Raw genomic sequence first — 21254 nt, forward strand, 5'->3', positions numbered from 1 at the left:
AGAACTTAGCATGGCCAATGCACCTAATCAGCACATCTTTCGGACTGTGGGAGGAAACCTGAGGAAACCCATACAGACATGGGAAGAACGTGCAGACGTCGCACAGACAGTGACCCAAACCAGGAATCAAACCCGGGTCCCTGGCGCTGTGAGGCAGCAGTGAGGCACCACTGAGCCACCATGCCACCCCAATAAATTGGTCAGTCATGATTTGTCTTTTATAGCTCCACACTGGCATCCTAATTAATACATGACTTTTTGCATGAGTATTAACTATCCCATATTATGATGAGGCACAGCATGTAATAAAGAATACTGAATATCGTGACCATAGATGTCTGATGTCTGATGTACGAGGGTACTAAATTATAGGAGGGGGGGAATGGCACAGTAGCACAGTGGTTAGCACTGCTGCCTCCCCGTGCCAGGGACCCGGGTTCAATTCCCGGCTTGGCTCACTGTCTGTGTGGAGTTTGCATATTCTCTCCATGTCTGCGTGGGTTTCCTCCGGATGCTCCGGTTTCCTCATTCTGAAAGACGTGCTTGTTAGGTTGACCCGAACAGGCGCCAGAGTGTGGCGACTAGGGGAATTTCGCAGTAACTTCATTGCAGTGTTAATGTAAGCCTTACTTGTGACTAATAAACAAACTTTGCTTTTAGGCTCTGGTGTAAGAATGTTTTAGATTGCAGTAATATGAGATGGCTACACTGCCCTGTGCTCTCATTTTCTTCGTGACAAAAGCTATTTCAAAGAAAATTAGGATCCACGTCTAGTATTCTACATTACTGGTGCAATTTTTTTCTTGTTCCAAGATAAAGTGCAAAATTTCCTTTGGATTTGATAGCGACTGATTAGTATTCATAGAATCCCTACAGTGCAGACAGAAAGAGGCCATTCGGCCCATCGAGTCTGCACCAACCACAATCCCATGCAGGTCCTAACCCGTAACCCCATTTACCCTGATAGTCCCCCTGACACTAAGGGGCAATTTTAGCATGGGAAATCCACCTAACCCGCACATCTTTGGACTGTGGGAGGAAACCAGAGCACCCGGAGGAAATCCACGCAGGCACGGGGAGAACGTGCAAACTCCGCACAGACACTGACCCGAGCATTGAACCCGGGTCCCTGGCGCTGTGAGGCAGCAGTGCTAACCACTGTGCCACCATGCCACCCTATTCATTCCCTCATGGGAACCTGAATACACAAGTCATCAAAATAAAAGCCAAATAACACTAAATATGGGAATTTAGGGGGGATTTTAAACAATGTTTGCTATTGTTTTAATTTGGGAATTCTATCACAAGTACTTCCCATTACATGTATCTCCTCTTTTATATTTTTGTAGACTTGTATTTCTGTGATTTTTTTTGAGGCCACATGTAAGTTAAAATTAAACCATTTTAATGTACTATGTTTGTTGATGAGTGTTTTTTAAATTCTCCTAAATATTGACTTGAATATCAATTCATAATTATTCTCTTAAACTAGGAGCATTTGTAATACTGGAATAGGATTCTTTCCTGACCTGACACACATCCACTCAATCGCCTCCAATTTCATTCTGTAAGTATCCTTCCAACCTTTTCTGTATAATTTAAATAAATAACATGGGAGAGAGAGAGAGGTGGGATGCACTTCCCCTTATAAAAGGTGAGAGAATTCAACACTGGCAATTGTACATTTTAACTTTTCTTTCAAGTAGAAAGGTGGCTTCCAGCCAAATATTGTGTGAGGCTAACAGTGTCAAACTGCCTCTGGTGTGCTTGAACAATGTGTCAGTGCCCCAAGCTGAGAAGACTGCTCTGTAAAGAAAGCATCAGCATGACCTTCCAATTCTTACATCGTCTTTATTATTGACAGTGAGCTGCCTTCTTATTTACAACTTTGTGGCTTGTTAGGCCTTTTCAGAGTCAACCGCATTGATACGAGTCTGGAGCCACGTAAAGACCCAGACTTCCTTTCCTTAAAGCTACTAGTGACCCACATGAGTTTGTGTGACAATCCAGTCATTTCATGGTCACAATTACTGATGCCAATTTTTCAAAGTCCATATTTCCTTTCATTATTTGAATTTAAATTTCCCAGCTGCTGTAGTGAGATTTGAACTTATCTGCCAGGATCATAAATCCAATGGTTTAGATTGTTAGCCCAGCAGCATTTTCGCTATTCCCAGGTCTCGTTTTGCCAATTTAAAGTTAACTTTGTGCTGATGTTATCTGCCCACTGAAATGAAAATGGTTTGTTTCACTTATCTTGCAGTAGTCAGGTAGACTTCCAGTGAACCTGGACTAGATCCAAGGCAAGGTCCCAGTGGTGAAAGGGAAGTATTGGAACACCTTGTGCTACTAATACTAAGGGTGGCACTAGAGACCAGGAAGGTTTACTCTATGTTGAGTTCATTGCTCTTTAAGTAGGGCATTAATGGGGTACTACAACAGGTGTTTGGGGCCCTGGGTTTACTGTACAGTGACTCCAATCATTCAATATTCGAAGTGAATACTAGATGAGGACAGGAATGAGCTTGATTACAATTGTACTTATAGTCATGGGGTTGGTTAGCTCAGTTGGCTAAATGGCTGGGGTTTGTGATGTGGTGCACGGGTTCAATTCCCGTTCCGACTGAGGTTATTCATGAAGGTCCTGCCTTGTCATCCTTGTCCCTTGCCTGAGGTGTGGTGATCCTCAGGTTAAATCATCACCTGTCAGCTCACCCCCTCAGAGGGGAGAGTAGCCTATGGTCATCTGGGACTGTGGCGAAGAGAGAGACTTATAGTGAGAATGTGCCAACATTTACTCTTGAACCTCCTAAAATACATAAAAAGGGCTTACATTTATAGAATGTCTTTCACAACATCAGGGTTTCCAAAAGCACTTCACAATCAATGAAGTACTTTGGAAGAGTAGTCACTTAATGGAAATGTGGCAGCAAATTTGTGTGCAACGAGTTTCCACAACAGCAACTTGAGAAAGACCAGATAGTCTGTGTTTTTTGTGATAATTGAGAGATAAATATTGTCCAGGACTTCTTCAAAATACTGTCATAGGATCTTTCATATCCATTTGAGAGTTTAATATATAATCTAAACAATAGTGTGGACTGCACGTGGACTACAGCGATTCAAGAAGACAACTCACCACCACATTCTCAAGGACAACTAGGGATGGGCAATAAATGCTGGTCAGCCAGCAACTCCCATGTCCCGCGAATGAATATAAAGAAATATAGCGCTTCTGACAGTGTAACACTCCCTCTGTACTGCACTAGGTCTTTGTGTTCGAGACCTAGAGTGGGACTTGAACCCAAAAGCTTCTGCCTCACAGACAACAGTGCCAGCAACTGGGCCACTGTTGACACATGAAGATTAGCTACATAGGTGAGAGGCTGACCAAAACCAATGGTATCATACCACATCCTTCATGCTTTACTGCCTTTAACAGTGAAGATAAAAATGTTCGCTAGGAAATTATATTTTCTACCGTTAGGAGATATTTGTCATTTCTTTGGTTTATCTCTGCAGCACTCTATTACATTCAAGTGTTCAGCTCTTTGATCTCTTATGACCAAGTCAGTTGCTAGATGTTGAAAAGCCAACCATGAGACCATAAAACATAGGAGCAGAAGTAGGCCATTTGGCCCATTGAGTCTGCTCCGCCATTCAATAAGGTCATAACTGTGGGGGTAGGGCCTGGGTGGGATTGTGGTCGGTGCAGACTCGATGGGCCGAATGGCCTCCTTCTGCACTGTAGGGTTTCTATGATTCTATGATAACTGCTCTGATATGATAATCCTCAACTCCACTTTCCCGCCTTATCCCCATGGTTGTGTATTGATGCTTGATCCTATTTGGAACAAGGTTGCTTTAAGAGTCCAATCACGTGACATATTGATGATGTCATTGGCCATTTGCATGGGCAAATGGGCAGTCTATCCTAACAGCCTGTAGAGTAAACACCTTTCCAATAAAGCTCTTGTTTGTTTCGTACCTTCGTAAACTGTAAGCCTCTACTTTAAAAATGCCACAAAGAAAACTGGCGACGAGGTGGTTGATCCACACTGCAAACACCCAAAAAAAGAATTGCTGAAAATCCTGCGGAACAAGAGAAAAATCGCCAGTCCATGCTGCAGCCATCCAATAAGGATTAAGAAGATAAAAATTTTGCCACACCAAAGCTAATGATGGAGGGGTGCCAAATATCGGTAGCAGCCATCGAATGAACCAAAGTATAAACGAAGAGGAAACATTGAAAAGAATATCGCAACATGCTCTGTCCAGAAAGTTCTGTAAGAAGTCTCACAACACCAGGTTAAAGTCCAACAGGTTTATTTGGTAGCAAAAGCCACTAGCTTTTGGAGCGCTGCTCCTTCATCTTACCTGATGAAGGAGCAGCTGGAGCTCATATACGATTATATTGTCCATGCGAATAAAATTGCGGCAGATATTGGGCCACACCGTGATGAAGCAAGATGGTTCTGTCCGCATATGTGGTGATTTTAAAGTCACTCTCAATCCAGTACTGTGTGCAGGGCAGTATCCTCCGCCGGTAATTGATGATTTATTTGCTGGGTTGGCCGGCAGCCAGCATTTCAGTAAAGTTGATCTTAGTCAAGCTTATCTCCAGGTAAATATGGATCCAGATTCACAGCAATATTTGACAATCGTGACACACAAAGGGCTATTCAGATATAAAAGACTTCCATTTGGTATCACGTCCGCACCTGCGTTATTCCAGCCTGCCATGAGTCAAATTCTAAGTGGACTAGAAGGAATCCAGTGCTACTTTGATTTAATTTGATTTGATTTATTATTGACAGATGTATTAACATACAGTGAAAAGTATTGTTTCTTGTGTGCTATGCTGACAAAGCATACCGTTCATAGAGAAGGAAACGCGAGATTGCAGAATGTAGTGTTACAGTCATAGCTGGGGTGTAGAGAAAGATGAACTTAATGCCGGGTAGGTCCATTCAAAAGTCTGATGGCAGAGGAAAGAAGCTATTCTTGAGTCAGTTGGTACATGTCCTCAGACTTTTGGATCTTTTTCCTGATGGAAGAAGATGGAAGAGAGAATGTCTGGGGTGGGTGGGGTCCTTAATTAGGCTGGCAGCTTTTCTGAGGCAGCAGAAATGTAGACAGTGTCAATGGGTGGGAGGCTGGTTTGGATGATGGACTTCCTTCATCACCCTTTGTAGTTTCTTGCGGTCTTGGACAGAGCAGGAGCCATACCAAGCTGTGATACAACCAGAAAGGATGCTCTCTATGGTGCATCTGTAAAGGTTAGTGAGAGTCGTAGCTGACATGCCAAATTTCTTTAGTCTTCTGAGAAAGGTGAGGCATTGGTGATAACTTAGTTACTGGACTGAATGAAGGAAAGCATCTTTAAAATTTGGATGCTGCACTCCCGAAACAAGAAGATTACAGACTACGAGCACGGAAAGATAAATGTGAATTCTTCAAACCTTCGATTGAATACCTGGGGCAGATCAGAGATGCAAAGGGACTGCACAAATCGTCTTCAAAAGTAAAAGTCATAACCGAGGCACCTACACATCAAAACGTAAATCAACTTTGATCATTTTTGGTCTTATTAAACTATTATGGAAGGTTTGTCCCTAATCTAGCAACATTTCTCAAGCCTTTACACAATTAATTGTGTCAAAACAGGAAATGGTGATGGGTGGCTCAGTGCGAGGAGGCTTCGTACAAGTTAAAGAGGCATTACTTAAGTCAGAAGTCCTGACACACTTTGATCCGAAGTAATGCATCACCATGAGAAATTCCCAATGGAAGAGCAGAAAATTGAGCCACAGGAATAGAGCAGGTACCGGAATAAAGGAAAGCTAGCAGGGCAGCACGGTACTGTGTCTCAATCTGGGACGGTTTTCCAGCAAAAAAGTGAGCTTAAAATTCAAGGTCCAGAATTTTCCAATTTTTTGTTTCAGCCTGTCGGCTGCCTTGCTGAGTTTTCCCGCCGTATTTTCAAAAACTTTTGTGGAAAAGAAAGGAAGGGGCAGGTCCCGTGATGTCATGCTGGATGGACCTGAATGGACAATGTAACATGGAAGACTATGAGAATCATATTCAAATCAATGCAAACAGGGATCCGACTTTTACAGTCGGGATTCCCTTTATGTCATTGACAGGGAGTGGGGACAATTGAGCAGGGAAATCCTGCTGGTGTAAAATCCGTTTTGGGTCTCCCGCTCGATTCTACGCCCCCTCCTCTGTTCCTGTTCCCTGAAAACAGGGGCAGAAAATCCAACCCCCCCTCTTCCCCGCTTAAGGTTTTTCTTTCACATTTTGGATGTAGGTGTCACCAGCGTTTGCTGCCCAATCCATTTCCCTTGAAGTGAGTGGCTTGCTGGACCATTTCAGAGGGCAGTTAAGAGTCAGCCACATTGCTGTGGGTCTGGGGTCAGATGTAGGCCAGACCAGGTAAGGACAGCGGATTTCCTTCTGTAGAGAGAATTTGCGAACCAGACAAGTTTTTACAGCAATTGATGATATCACCATTCCCGAGACTAGCTTTATATTACAGATTTTTATTCATGAAGTTTTAATTTCACGAGCTGCCTTGGTGGGATTGGGGCCAATGTCCCCAGACCATCAGCCTGAATGGTGTATGTGTGTGTGTGGTGTGTGTGTGTGTGAATGGTGTATGTGTGTGTGTGCCCGTGGTGTATGTACATGTGCGGTTTGTGTGTGGTATGTGTCTGTGAGTGGTGTATGTGTGGATGCATGGTGTATGAGTGTGTGCATGGTGGGTGTGTGCGCATGGTGTAAGTGTGTGTGGTATGTGTGCGTGTGGTGTGTGTATGTGCGTGTGGTGTAAGTGTGTGGTGTTTGTGTGTGTGTGTGTGTGGTGTGTGCATGGTGTATGTACATGTTTGTGTGTGGTGTATGTGTGTGTGTGGTGTGTGTCTGTGGGTGATGTAAGTGTGTATGGGCGTGGTGTATGTGTGTGTGTGGTGTGTGTCTGTGGGTGGTGTAAGTGTGTGTGGGGTGATGGGTTGTTGTGGTCATAGCCATTATTTATTTTTCATGGCCTATATAAAACCAGAACAGTTCTGGTCCATCAATGTACATCTGGTCATTGAAGTTCAACAGGATTTGAATCCTTACCTAGTCCAACCTACATGTGACTCCAGAGTCACAGCAATGTGATTGACTCTCGACTGCTCTCGGGCAACTAGAGATGGACAATAAATGCTGGCCAGCCATGTCCCACAAATGAATTTTAAGAAAATCTTGCAGGCCATTTCCTATGTTTCAGGCAGCTGTCAAAATGCAGTCATTCCAAGGGAATGATTTGTGACATCCTTATTTCAGAGTGAAAGCAAACTGCAAAGTGACTTCCAGGGAAGCAGGCAACCATTTAAAAACCAGCCCGAACCACAAACCCAGACTGTGTATTTCAAAATCCATGCAGCTGCTAGGATCAACGTTGAACGTACTATGGGGATCTCAAAGCAACTGATGTTTTGACATGAATCTCAAAAATAATTGTTCCTTTTGCCAAGCCTGCTCACCAAAGAGCTGTGACTGGGGAAGGAGGCGGGCACTGGCACTCAAGGTCATCAACAGCGAAACAAATTATGAAGAACAAGTACCTAAAGGACCAACTGCATCGAGGAGGAGTCTTGTGCCAGGAGCTGATGTAAGATGTATTCCTTCAAACACCTGCATTTGCCTTTTAATGAAATTTCTTTTCACGTGTTCACTACAATACCACTAGCCCATCGCCTCCCCTAAATGATTCCCTCACTGATTCTTCCAGTGTAGTCTCCGCAACCTCGTGCCCTACATCCTCTCTCCCTGACGTGAATCTACTTGTCTTGGTATTTGCAACGGGTGGAGTTAGTGGCGCAGACGGCTGTGACTTGCTGGCTTTTGACCAGCCCTGAGAGTTGCATCTGCTTCTGGTAGTTTTTCTAAAGAAACAGCAAAGAAACAAACGTGAAAGTAACTGCTGAGGAGACATCTCAGCAATGCTTTCGTGAAAATATACTGTGTGAGAAACTGAGAGAGGATAAACCAAACCATAGAAGGTAAGCATTGGAATAGTAATAAATGGGTAGAATATATGATATAGAAGATCATTGCCTCAAAATCTTACGCACGAATGACAGGAATAATGTAGATTATCTAGAGGATTTACTAAAGGGCAAAATAATATAATTACTTATGTTATTTTAATATATCATATATATAAATATTTAATATGTTCTCACTGGAACGACGGAGGATGAGGAGTGACCTGATAGAGGTTTACAAGATTACGAGTGGCATGGACAGAGTGGATAGTCAGATGCTCGTTCCTTGGGTAGAAAAGTCAAGTACTAGGGGACATAGGTTTAAGGTGCATGGGGAAAAGTTTAGAGGAGATGTGCGAGGCAAGTTTTTTACACAGAGGGTGGTGAATGTCTGGAACACGCTGCCCAGGGAGGTGGTGGGAGCAGGTACGAAAGCGGCATTTAAGGGCAACTAGACGAATACATGAATAGGATGGGAATGGAAGGATACGGACTCTGTAACTGCATATGGTTTTAGTTTAGTTAGGCATCATGATCGGCACAGGCTTGGAGGGCTGAAGGGCCTATTCCTGTGCTGTACTTTTCTTTGTTCTTTGTATATAAGAGGAATCAAAGGGACTTGTTGAATTACTTAGATTGGTCGGTCAGTTATGAATTATTCCACAAGGACAAAAGGCCTATAGAAAGAATTGAATGTTAAATGTCAACTAATGAAACTGAGGTATATAATTCTAGTTCAGGTGTTGAAGATCTGGAAACTTTGCAGTCCAATTAAATGGCAGAAAAGGACAAATGAAGCTACGGGGAGTCTTATGGGCCACTAAATTAGCCAAAGAACACAGATTAGGTACTTTAAACTCAAATCATTGGATTACTTAGGATATACAGCACACCAACAGACCATTCAACCCACCTGTTCCTGCTGGTGTTGATGCTCCATTTGAGTTTCCTCCCATTTTTTCTTATCTAAATTTACTATCATAACCATCTGTTCCCTGCTCCTTCATATGCTTTGTCCAACTTCCCCTCAAATATATCTCTACTGTTCACTTCAACCAGTCCTTGTGGTAGCAAGTTTCACATTCTCACCACTCTTTGGGTCAAGAAGTTTTTGCTGAACTCCTCATGTTAAGAACCTCACTGATGTTCAATGTGAGGGCGTTGCAAATCACAAACACCAGCTCTTAACTCTTCTAGCGATTTGGAAAAAAATGTGAGAAAAGAGATTAAACCTGGTAAGGGAAGGAGGCAGTCTTGTTGTAAAAATTTCAAATAACAAAACATTCATCAAACTTTAAAACGCACAACAAAAAAGGCAACAATAAAGAACAACATTTACAATTAACTACAATAATGGTTACCCAGAGTGTATGCTTAAATTGTCCCCCCCCCCCCACCATCTAAATGTATCTACTTTCCTAAACTCCGAGAATAAATCGTCCCCAAAACAACATCCCATAGGTTTTAACACAATTAACCAAATTCAGCAAATAATTACCCCACAGGACCTGTAGCTTTCTTTAAGGAACCTTTTTTCTAGATTAGGGTGGAACTTATGGGATAGACACACAGACTTTTGCAGCTTTCCTTTCTGCAGAGTAGCTTGATTCTCTGAGAGAGCTCTGCTTTGCAACTGGATGTGGCTATGATCTCGGTCCCTCGCCTGTTGGTCTCCACCTCGTTTAACAGAGATCCTGCTGCTAGGCTAATCTGCATTTCACAAACCCTCTGTGCAGCTAAATCCTCATCAGTTTAATTTTTGTTCATTTCTTTCCAACTTCCTAACACTTATTGGATTTCTTCCATCTTGTATTGATGGCCACTAGTTATCAGGGAAAGGTAATTTAATTATGATAGGGGTGGCTTTAAATTTTCTGGGCATTCCTTGTGAAATTGCCTTCATAAAATGTGAACGAACCTTCAAAGACAACCCAATAAAAGTTTGAGAAAAAGGAACATCACCATTCCAAGGCAATTTTGTTATGACACTTGGTGGGAGCTACAAGGGGAGGAAACAATATGAGCATTGTTATTATGTAATAATCAGGGAATGGTGCATAGAGTCAAATTCCGACACCAGCTAACTATCAGCAACAGCAACCTACAGACTCCAAAATAAAATTTACAACAGCAAAAGAAAGGAGTAAAGCCAACACACAAGGCTTAAGGAAAATAGATTTTTGAGGAAATGTGTCAGCAAACAATATTAGATTGGGTATTTAGAATGAGTAAATGGAACATACTTGATGACATTGTTGTCACATTAGCAACATTTAAGAGGCATCTGGATGGTACATAAATAGGGAGGGAATAGAGGGATACGGACCGAGTAAAGGCAGAAGGTTTTTTTTTAGTTTAGTTAGGGCATCATGATCGGCACAGGGTTGGAGGGCCGAAGGGCTGTTCCTGTGCTTTTCTTTGTTCTTTGGAACAATATTCTATCAGGTAAAGCATGCAGTAAAGGAAACCTATGTAAGCAACAAAGGAAAAAAAATGGTGATAACAGGTTTTTTTAAAAAAGAGTTTAAATTAAATATGAAACAACACATAAGTTTTATGGTAGAGATGAGTATAGGCAAAAGGTAATAGAAATCTTTACAAGATAATCTGAGAACTACTTTTCCCGTACAGGATTGCAATTTAAAGGGAGTGAGGAAGAGAAGTTCATAAAGTTTCAAAGGGAAACCAGGGGAAATTTAACAGAAGGCATTTCCTCTGATTATTCATCTTTCTTGGGGGAGAAAAACTGTCCCAGAAGGGTTGAGTTTTCGTCACTAAGTTTTATACTCATGTACTTGAAGGGATATTGAATTTGAAGACATAAAGATGAATGAAGCAGGCCATCTGTTACATTGAAGTCTTTCATGCCACCGATTATGTACAACTGTATCGTGAAATTTCAGAAACTCATAACATCTCTCAGACGAGGCAGCCAAACTAAGAAATATCTCCAAGAACATAAAGCCTGTTAAGTTTCTCCATTTTGTCAAAACTTGCATAGTCCACCTGCAAGACCGGGTGCACACACATTCCTAATGCTCCTTCTATGTCTGAGGACTGAAGGCACTGATGAAATTACACCCTGACCAGGCTCAATAGGGGCGATCTTACCAAAAAATTCCAAGTGTTGAATGAACATGAAAACAGGAGAAATTTGCACCGATTTTTGGGCAATTTAAAAATTGAATTTTACCTGATTTTGTCAAAGAATCAAGCCAAACTTAGTTTCCGCCAGCAGGGAGAGTGGGCAGAGCCTAAATCACCGTGAGCCGGCTGATAGCAGCAGAGGTTACCATTGCGCCTGTGAACATAGAGATCTGTCACTGCCTCCTCCAGCTATAGCCGGCCTTTGTGGCCGATCACCCCGCCCCCATCTTGACCGATCGCCATCCCCACCCTCGCCCGGACCAACTGCCCCCTGCCCGGACCGGTTGCGGGCGAAACCACCCCCTACCCTCTCCCCCCCCCAACGATCGCTCTTACAGAGTGGCAGCAGTTCCCCTCTCCCACTGATCACGATTGCAGAGTGGCAGCAATTCCCCTCCCACTGATCGCGATTGCAGAGCAGCAGCAATTCCCCTCCCACTGATCACGATTGCAGAGTGGCAGCAATTCCCCTCCCACTGATCGCGATTGCAGAGTGGCAGTGGTTCCCCCCTCCCCAATGATCACAATTGCAGAGCAGCAGCAGTCCCCCCTCCCCACCAGTCGCTGTTGCAGAGTCGGGCGCGAACCCTATTTCCCAGCTCTCTCACGATATTGCCAGCTCGCCCCGCTCATTGTCCGGCAGGGCGAGAGGGTAAGATCGCCCCCCCCCCCTCCCCCCCATTACCTTTAAGATAGGGAGAGAAAAAATGGAGTAAAAAATTTAAAATCTGGACCAGGGAGCTCTACAGGAGCTGTGTTCTAAATGACGATTTATACGTGTCAACTTCTAACTGATGTGAATTATACCACTGGTAAAAAGATTGTTTTGATCCACAGTTGGTATAATAGTTATTTGCTTCAATGAGGTTTAATATTATTTTTGATAAAATTTGCTTATTTATTTTCAGTGAGATATGCGACAATTTACACCTTCAAACCATACCAGAAAACGCATTTCAAGGAATGAACAATGAATCTCTGACATTGTAAGTATAATCGCTTACGACGTTGAGATAAATCACTGCTCTGTACTCTCTAATGCAAATGCCCAATTTCTCTATGAGCTCTGGAAGTCAGGGCAATGTAATTGCGGTTTAGATTATGCACAACGACTGTACATTTTATAAAGTAACCTCCTTGGTGCACAGCAAAACCTGTGGGAGCGGAATTTGAGTTTGCAATCCTCTCAATTTTCCGCTGTTCAGGCCTATGTTGTATCTTTTAGGGAAGGCTTGCTGAATTAAATGCCATTCTTTCCATCCAGCTGCCCAGAGGTGCGGGGTACCTGCCTCACTCTCTTCCATGTCTTGGTACGTGTGGCCACTAGAGGAGGATAAATGTGAGGTGACCATACAGAGGTTGTGAGTGAGAATAGATTCAGGGATTAGGGATTAGGAACATTTGTAGATATGCACAGATTGGCCACATAACTCAAGGCAATTTGCTCTGTCTGTGGACATGCCGTCTGCCATTCCAACTCCATATCATGCTGGCATTTCCACTTCAAGGGGAGTGATCTCATGGAGTCAAGCTTCCCTACCCCAGCTATTAATGTTATGTACTATCTTGTCCTGAAAGAGAAAGAGTAGTGATAATGAACGATGCAGAATAGGAGTTAACTTTGTAATCTGAACTGGTAAATGGTTAGGAGGTTTGTGACAGAATAGGGATATAAGGAATGCATTCTGAATGACTGGGAATGACAAATCCTTTTCCACATGTATCTGTACTGGGACCTCAGCTTGTCACCGTATTATCAACGATTTTTTTTCGTGGGATGTGGGCATCACTGCCAAGTCCAGCATTTCTATTGCCCATCCTTAATTGGCCTTAAGAATACAGTAGTGATTTACCACCACCTTCTTGAAACACTACAGTCCATATGCTGTAGGTACACTCACAGTGCAGTTTGGGAGGGAGTTCCAGGATTTTAAGCCAGTGACAGTGACGATATAGTTCCAAGTCGGGATGGTGTGTGGTTTTGAGGGGATCTTACAGGTGGTGGTGTTCCCATACATCTTCTGCCCTTGTCCTAGGTGGTAGGGGTTCCGGGTTTGAAAGGTGCTGTTAAAGGAGCATTCGATTAAGGAATAGTGAGTTGTATATCCTCGGTCTCTGCAGATAGCATTAGAGTACAGAATTTAAGTTATATCGATGGGAGTAGAAGTTATAAGGATATAGAAAGGTTAAGTGAGTGGACAAATCAGGCAGAGATGTGGGGAGACAAACAAAATTGCAAGAAATATTCAACATGTTGGCAGCATCTCTGGTCAGAGAAACAGAGTTAACAGAGTTAAGTGCGCAGGATGGATCTTCTTTAAAACTGAAAGGAGGTAGAAATGTGAAGGGTTTTATGTTGTTGAAAGTGGAGAGGGGGAGGAAGGAAAAAAGGGAAGGTCTGGGGTAGGGTGGAGGGCTGGAGAGATTACGGGGTGAATTTTCCCATTCTACCCACCACGGGAATCATAGCGGGCGAGGGGTGGACCATGGAAAGGTCCGTTGACCTTGGGTGGGATTTTCCGGTTTTGGGGTGAGCACGGCTGGAAAATCCCGCCCAAAATGAAGTGGAATGGTCGAGAGATTCAAGCTTCTAGGTGTCCAGATCACCAACAACCTGTCCTGGTCCCTCCACACTAATGCTAAAGATATGAAAGCCCACCAACGCCTCTACTTTCTCAGGAGGCTAAGGAAGTTTGGCCTGTCCGATACGACTCTCACCAACCTTTGCAAATGCACCATAGAAAGCATTCTTTCTGGTTGTATCACAGCTTAGTATGGCTACTGTTCTGACCAAGACCGCAAGAAACTACAAAGGATCCTGAGTAAAGCCCAGTCCATCACTCAAACCAGCCTCCCATCCATTGACTCAGACTACACTTCCCATTGCCTCAGAAAAGCAGCCAGCATAATCAAGGACTCCACACATCCCGAACGTACTCTCTTCCACCTTCTTCCGTCGGGAACAAGATACAAAAGTCTGAGGTCATGTGCCAACCGATTCACGAACAGCTTCTTCCCTGTTGCCATCAGACTTTTGAATGGACCTACCTCATATTAAGTTGATCTTTCTCTACACCCTAGTTCTGACTGTAATGCTAGATTCTGCACTCTCTCCTTTCCTTCTCTATGAACAGTGTGCTTTGTCTGTATAGCGTGCAAGAAACAATACTTTTCACTGTATACTAATTTATGTGACAATAATAAATCAAATCAAATGTAGAAATTACCCCTTGTTCCAAAATATATCTACGATCCCTGAATTCCTTAAGACTTCCCCCTTCTCAAACAGCATCCGATTAAAGTAAATCTATAAGTTAAATCCAGCTTATAGTTAACACACAATACAAGGCTGAGAATCAAGTAAGGAAAATATCTATTCCTGCTCCAGTGAAGATGTTTAAACTGCCTTGGCTCTAAGACTTAGATGCAGGCCTAGCCTCCTAGCTGTTAGATGTAAACTGTCCCACCTGCTTCTGAGGGTGCTGGTAATTATACAATCTTTCCTCTTTGATTCTTCAGTCGGAGTATTTGGCTGTATGCGTCTCTCAAATTGCTTGACTCTAGAAATTAGCACGTGTACACCTCCACTGATCCCTCAGTCATCTAGCTAAGCTGTTTCCTGCTAAAAGAGTGATATACACTTGGTTCTGTCTAACGAGATACCTGTTGATCTCGTTACTGGGAAAAGCACATCTTTTGAATGTCGGCTACTGCTGTTGCTAGGCATATTTCTACCTGTTGCTGGGCAGATCACATTCTATCATACCTTGTTAAATTCTTGAGTCACTAATATTCAGGGGCTGCACAGTGGTTAGCGCTGCTGCCTCACAGTGCCAGGGACCCGGGTTTGATTCCCGGCTTGGGTCACTGTCTGTGTGGAGTTTGCACGTTCTCCCCGTGTCTGCTCCGGTTTCCTCCCACATCTGAAAGATGTGCTGGTCAGGTGCATTGACCTGAACAGGCGCTGGAGTGTGGCGACTAGGGGAATTTCACAGTACCTTCATTGCAGTGTTAATGTAAGCCTTACTTGTGACTAATAAATAAACTTTAACTTTACTAGACGGACCTATGACAGTTTCCCTTGCAATAAACAATAACTTGTAACTTGCCTTCCTAATCACTTGCTGTAACTGCATACTAAGTTTTTTGTGAATTAATGTACCAGGACATTCAGATCCCTCTGTACTACAGAGTTCTTCAATCCCTCTCAATTTAAATAATATACTATTTTTCTATTTCCCTGGCAAAGTGAACAGATTCATATTTTCCCACATTATACTCCATTTGCCAATTATTTTGCCCACTCACTGAAGCTATCCGTATCCCTTTGCAGTCTTCTTATGTCCTCTTCACAACTTACTGTCCTACCTACCTTTGTGTCATCGGAAAGTTTAACAACCATACACTCCATCCCTTCATCCAAGTCATTAATATAGTTCCAGCAAATAGTTCCAGCTCCAGCACTGATCCCTTTGGCACTGCACTGGTTATAGCTTGCCAAGCCAAAAATGAATTATTTATGCATACCCTGCCTTTCCTGTTAGCTAAGAAATCCTCTTTCCATGTAAATAAATTACCCACTACACCATGTGCTCTTAATTTGTGTAGTAACCTTTGATATGGCACCTTATCAAATTACATTTGGAAATCCAAGTATCCCACGTCTTCAGCCCCCTGTTGCTTATAGTGGGCGTGCTACTCAAAAACAGTTTTGCTCTCTTTAGGCAGTGGTTGGTATAAGTGGGAAATTAACAATCTAATTTCAGGCTGCTTTTCAAATGTGGATAAGTCACAAAGTCTGACTCTTTAGTTTTAATGTGGAGATGCCGGCGTTGGACTGGGGTAAGCACAGTAAGAAGTCTCACAACACCAGGTTAAAGTCCAACAGGTTTATTTGGTAGCAAATACCAAATAATTTGCTACCAAATAAACCTGTTGGACTTTAACCTGGGGTTGTTAAACTTCTTACTGTCTTTAGTTTTAAGCAGGTCTTGGTTACTCCATGATTTGGTGGATTTGATGTTGTTGGGAACCACACTGATGTCTGGGACTGGTTTTCAATCTATCGAATAAACAATAACTTCCCCAAAAATTACAAGACTACAGATCGCACACAAGAAAGCAAAGCAAACATTGTTATAGTATCGCAAAAACATGCAAATCTGCGCTTGCAGTTTATCCACTATGCAAGAGAACATCAACTTTCCTGTGCACAGTCTGCCCCTCATTAATGAGGTCCGGGCTTCTCCTCTGCATCATTCCAGGAGTTGGCAATCTTTTTATCTTTGCTTCCAGTATTTCCTGAGTTTGATACATGCTTAGTTCAGCATGTGTATGTATGTTTACACACAGGAAAGGATGGGAATCTGCTGTCCTTACTTGGTCTAGTCTATATGTGACGCCAGACCCACAGCAATGTGGCTTGACTCTTAAATGCCCTCAGGGATGGGCAATAAACCCTGGCCTAGCCAGTGACACCCACATCCCATGAATGAATGAAAAAATAACATCGTCTAGAATGTTACCACCGTTCACACCGGCAGGATTTTCCCATCCCGCTGCAGTGAACGGAGCTTTGGCTGGGCGCCAAATTCTTCGAACTCGCTGCAGCCAGAGCGTGGCGTGAACGGCCAGCAAGATCGCGCTTTTCAAGTGTCAACCATGGCTTAATGGTCACATTCCTTGCTTCTGGTCAGAAGAATGTCGGACCAGATCCCAGTCCTGAGGCATGAGCATGGTTGACAGTCCAGTGTGCTGTTCTGAGGATGTGCTGTACTGAGGGTGTGCCGTACTGAGGATGTGCCGTACTGAGGATGTGCTGTACTGAGGATGTGCTGTACTGAGGATGTGCTGTTCTGAGGATGTGCTGTACTGAGGGTGTGCCGTACTGAGGATGTGCCGTACTGAGGATGTGCCGTACTGAGGATGTGCCGTACTGAGGATGTGCCGTACTGAGGATGTGCTGTACTGAGGATGTGCTGTACTGAGGATGTGCTGTACTGAGGATGTGCTGTACTGAGGATGTGCCGTACTGAGGGTGTGCCGTACTGAGGGTGTGCCGTACTGAGGATGTGCTGTACTGAGGATGTGCTGTACTGAGGATGTGCTGTACTGAGGATGTGCCGTACTGAGGATGTGCTGTACTGAGGATATGCTGTACTGAGGATGTGCTGTACTGAGGGTGTGCTGTACTGAGGATGTGCTGTACTGAGGGTGTGCTGTACTATCAGAGGTGCTGCCTTTTAGATGATTTGTTAAACCGAGGCATCATCTTGCCCTCTCAGGTGAATCTAGAAGATACTTCACGGCACTGTTTAGCCTATCTCTATTCAATGAGGAGCATAGTAACAGTAGGATGTAGAAGAATGGTGAAAAGGGCAGACAGATGGCAGATGAAATTTAATGCAGAAAAGTGTGAGGTGATGCATTGTAGTAGCAAAGATGAGGAAAAGCAATATAAATGGAGTGCATGAACAGAAAGACCCGCAGGTGTATGTACGCAAGTCTTTGAAGATGACAGGATAAACTTTTGGATCCTTTATATTTCGTGACATAGGGCCCAATTTTAAACGGGCACGAAAACTTGGTAAAGTTGGGCGTGAGGCCATTAACGCGATCTGCGCCCGCATCCGCGCAAATGCCCACTTTACCAAGGCCCGAAAATGGCCGTGATCCAATTCGCACCCGAAATGGGCGCAACCGCGATTTAAATGCATTTGCATTCATTTAAATTGAATTAATGAGCTGCCCGCCCAACTTTACCAGCATTTCCCCCTTTACCATCGCGTTCGCGCGTCCAGATTCGGCACGAAACAGACCCGCTTGGCAAAGGTCTGTTTCAGAGGCTCCAGATTCTGAAGCGGTAAGTTCAGGGCTTCCAAAAGGCTCTCTAACTCAGATCGGTGGTGGGGTGGGAGGGAGGCGGGCCAGATCATTCTCTGGTGAGGGAGGGGGGAGGAGGACGTGGGTCAGATGTATCTCTGCTGGGGCGGGGCGGGGGGGGGGATAGGGAGGCCCAATCATTCTCTGGTGGGGGGGGAGGGAGGAGGAGGTGGGCCAGATATATCTCTGGTGGGGGAGGGAGGAGGGCAGCCAGATCGTTGATGGGTGGTGGAGGTGCAGGCCCCGAGCATTCTCTGGGTGGGGGGGTGGGGGTGGGGAGACGGTGGGGGGAGGCCCGATCATTCTGAGGGGGGAGGGGGGTAGTTAATTCTATCCCATCCCATTTCTAATTCTGATCATTCCTGTTATAAATGCTTCTTAGATTATATTTCACTTGCCATGAATGTTGTTTTTTTTCCCCTACACCAGCAAGTTCAGAAGAAGTAGAAATTATTTTATTACCGTTTCCCAAATTATCTTCTAAACTTGGAAATGCAGCTCTTGGAATTTACTGCAAGTTGGCTGTTGCTAAACATAATTGCAAAGGTTGTTGAATCAAGCAACGGTTATTTGTACACGCACCTATATGTTTCATTACACCACTTCAATAAAGGCCTGGATATGTACCTTCGTGGATTTTGCAAGTGCAGGCAGCAAAGAGAAGGGATTCCACAGCTATAATAATGCACGTGCACTTAATTACTGAAACTGTCAAAGTACCCGGCTGTGAGTATGTGAAATATACTGGGAGAGAGGCCAGATGGATCTTTGGTGGGGGGAGTCCGCTGCAACTCTGCAGGCGATCGGTGGTGGGGGAAGGGGGCAGAGGATCGCGATTGGTCTGGGTAGCGGGGTGTGGGTGGATAAGGGGAGAAATTATGTTGTAGGGGTGGGGGTGAGGTCTGTGGGGACCATCCGCTTTTTGCGGCCCGTGAGCGATGTGACAGGGACACGATTTTTAATTTTTTTTTCCTCACTGCGCATGCGCAGTTCAGAGCTCCAATCGTTTCAGGCGCAATAAGCCCCGCCCACAGCGCAATTGAGCCCCACAATTCTTTTTTCAGGCTAAGTGCGTATGGGGGCGCCTGAAAGCAGATTTCCAAGTCGGATCTGAATTGCGCCCAGATTCAGCACTTCGAATGAAAATGATAAAATCGAGCCCATGGTGTACAAAAGAAAGGAAGTTATGCTAAATATTTATACAAATTTTTTTTTTAAGTTTATTTATAAGTGTTACAAGTAGGCTGACATTAACACTGCAATGAAATTACTGTGAAAATTCCCTAGTCACCACACTCTGACGCCTGTTTGGGTACACTGAGGGAGAATTTAGCATGGCCAATACACCTATCCAGCACATCTTTGGACTGTGGGAGGAAACCGGAGCACCCGGAGGAAACCCACGCAGACATGGGGAGAACATGTAAACTCTGCACAGACAGGGACCCAAGCCGGGAACCGAGCCTAGGTCATTGGTGCTGTGAGGCAGCAGCGCTAACCACACTGCCACTGTGCCGCTAGGCCCAGCTGGAATATTATGGCCAATTCTAGGCACCAAACAAGCGCCACACTTTTGGAAATATGTTAAAGCTTTAGAGAGGGTACGATGAAAGACTTCAATTACGGGGAGAGATTGGAGAAACTTTCTCTTGTACAGAGTGCAGCGAGGATGAGGAATGTTTTTAATACAGCTGTTGAAAATCAGGACTGGTTTGGATAGCGTCAATAAGGAGAAACTTGCAGTTTGCAGTGGCAGAGGGGTCAGTAACCAGAGGACGGAGATTATTTAAGGGCGGCACGGTAGCACAGTGGTTAGCACTGCTGCTTCACAGCTCCAGGGTCCCGGGTTCGATTCCCGGCTCGGGTCACTGTCTGTGTGGAGTTTGCACATTCTCCTCGTGTCTGCGTGGGTTTCCTCTGGGTGCTCCGGTTTCCTCCCACAGTCCAAAGATGTGCGGGTTAGGTTGATTGGCCAGGTTAAAAATTGCCCCTTAGAGTCCTGGGATGCGTAGGTTAGAGGAATTAGCGGGTAAATATGTGGGGTGGGATTGTGGTCGGTGCAGACTCGATGGGCCGAATGGCCTCCTTCTGCACTGTAGGGTTTCTATGATTTCTATGGTTTCTATGAAATTGGCAGAAGAACCAGAGATGACATAAGGGAAAACATTTGATGCAACAAGTGTTTCTGATGTGGAATGTCCTGCGTGAAAGGATGGTGAAGCTGATCCAGTTACAGCTGCCAAAGTCGACTTGGATAAATAAATACGTAAAGCAGAAAAAATTCCAGGGGCATGGGGAATCAATGGCAGAGGGGAGTGGGACTAATTGGCTAGCTTTTTCAAAGAATTGGCACCAGCCTGATGGGCTGAATGACTTCCTTCAGTAATATATCATTCAATAGTTCTTTTCCCATAGAAATATTGCTGGACATTCAGGTTAACTGTGCCTTTTTTAACGTCTCCCTTGTTCCAGAGAAAACCTGATATTTTACTATGTTTTTGAAGTCCAATGTTTCACATCTAACTTTCTTTGTTTTGGATGCTAAGATAGAACCTGAAAAAAAATGAATCACCGATATAAAAATACAAAGTTAATGATCCTACACTATCTTTTATTGAACTTTGTCACAATGTGACAATGTCCTGTGACCTGGAACTTTCAGCCATGTTCCAAATACAGACAGAGGAGGTTCTTTATACAGAAAGCAGCATTTGTGCCTTCATGAAGACCCTTAGGAGCTTGGGAATTTGGACAAATGGGGTATCACTTCAGCGTTTTCTACAAATCTGGTTACTTGCGTACGTTATGCATTTGACCACGAGGCTGAGATTTAATTCCAGGACGCTCACACCCATGTGAACAATGATGCTGATCAATAATTTTGAACAGACTATTATTATTTCAGTAGACATCCTTGAAACTGTCCTGTTTGTCAAAATGGTCATGCATCTCACTTGCGCTGTGGTTAGCACTGCTGCCTCACAGCATCAGGGACCCAGCTTCGATTCCCGGCTTGGGTCACTGTCTGGACGGACACTGCACATTCTCCCCGTGTCTGCGTGGGTTTCCTCTGCGTGCTCCGGTTTCCTCCCACAGTCTGAAAGACGTGCTGGTTAGGTGTATTGGCCATGCTAAAATTCTCCCTCAGTGTACCCGAACAGGTGCTGGGGGATTTTCACAGTAACTTCA

General features: G+C 44.1%; 1 protein-coding gene across 3 annotated transcripts in view; it reads left to right on the plus strand.

The window, feature by feature from the left end:
* LOC144504400 (lutropin-choriogonadotropic hormone receptor-like) overlaps positions 1–21254 on the plus strand; it is a 97941-nt gene that overhangs the window by 59537 nt on the left and 17150 nt on the right. For all 3 annotated transcript variants that reach the window (XM_078229654.1, XM_078229653.1, XM_078229655.1), the window contains 2 exons: positions 1493–1567; positions 12092–12169. In XM_078229654.1, coding sequence (XP_078085780.1) covers positions 1493–1567; positions 12092–12169 — 153 coding nt within the window. The remainder of the gene's footprint in view (positions 1–1492; positions 1568–12091; positions 12170–21254) is intronic.

The sequence above is a fragment of the Mustelus asterias genome, chromosome 15, assembly GCF_964213995.1.
Source record: "Mustelus asterias chromosome 15, sMusAst1.hap1.1, whole genome shotgun sequence".
NCBI lineage: Eukaryota > Metazoa > Chordata > Chondrichthyes > Carcharhiniformes > Triakidae > Mustelus > Mustelus asterias.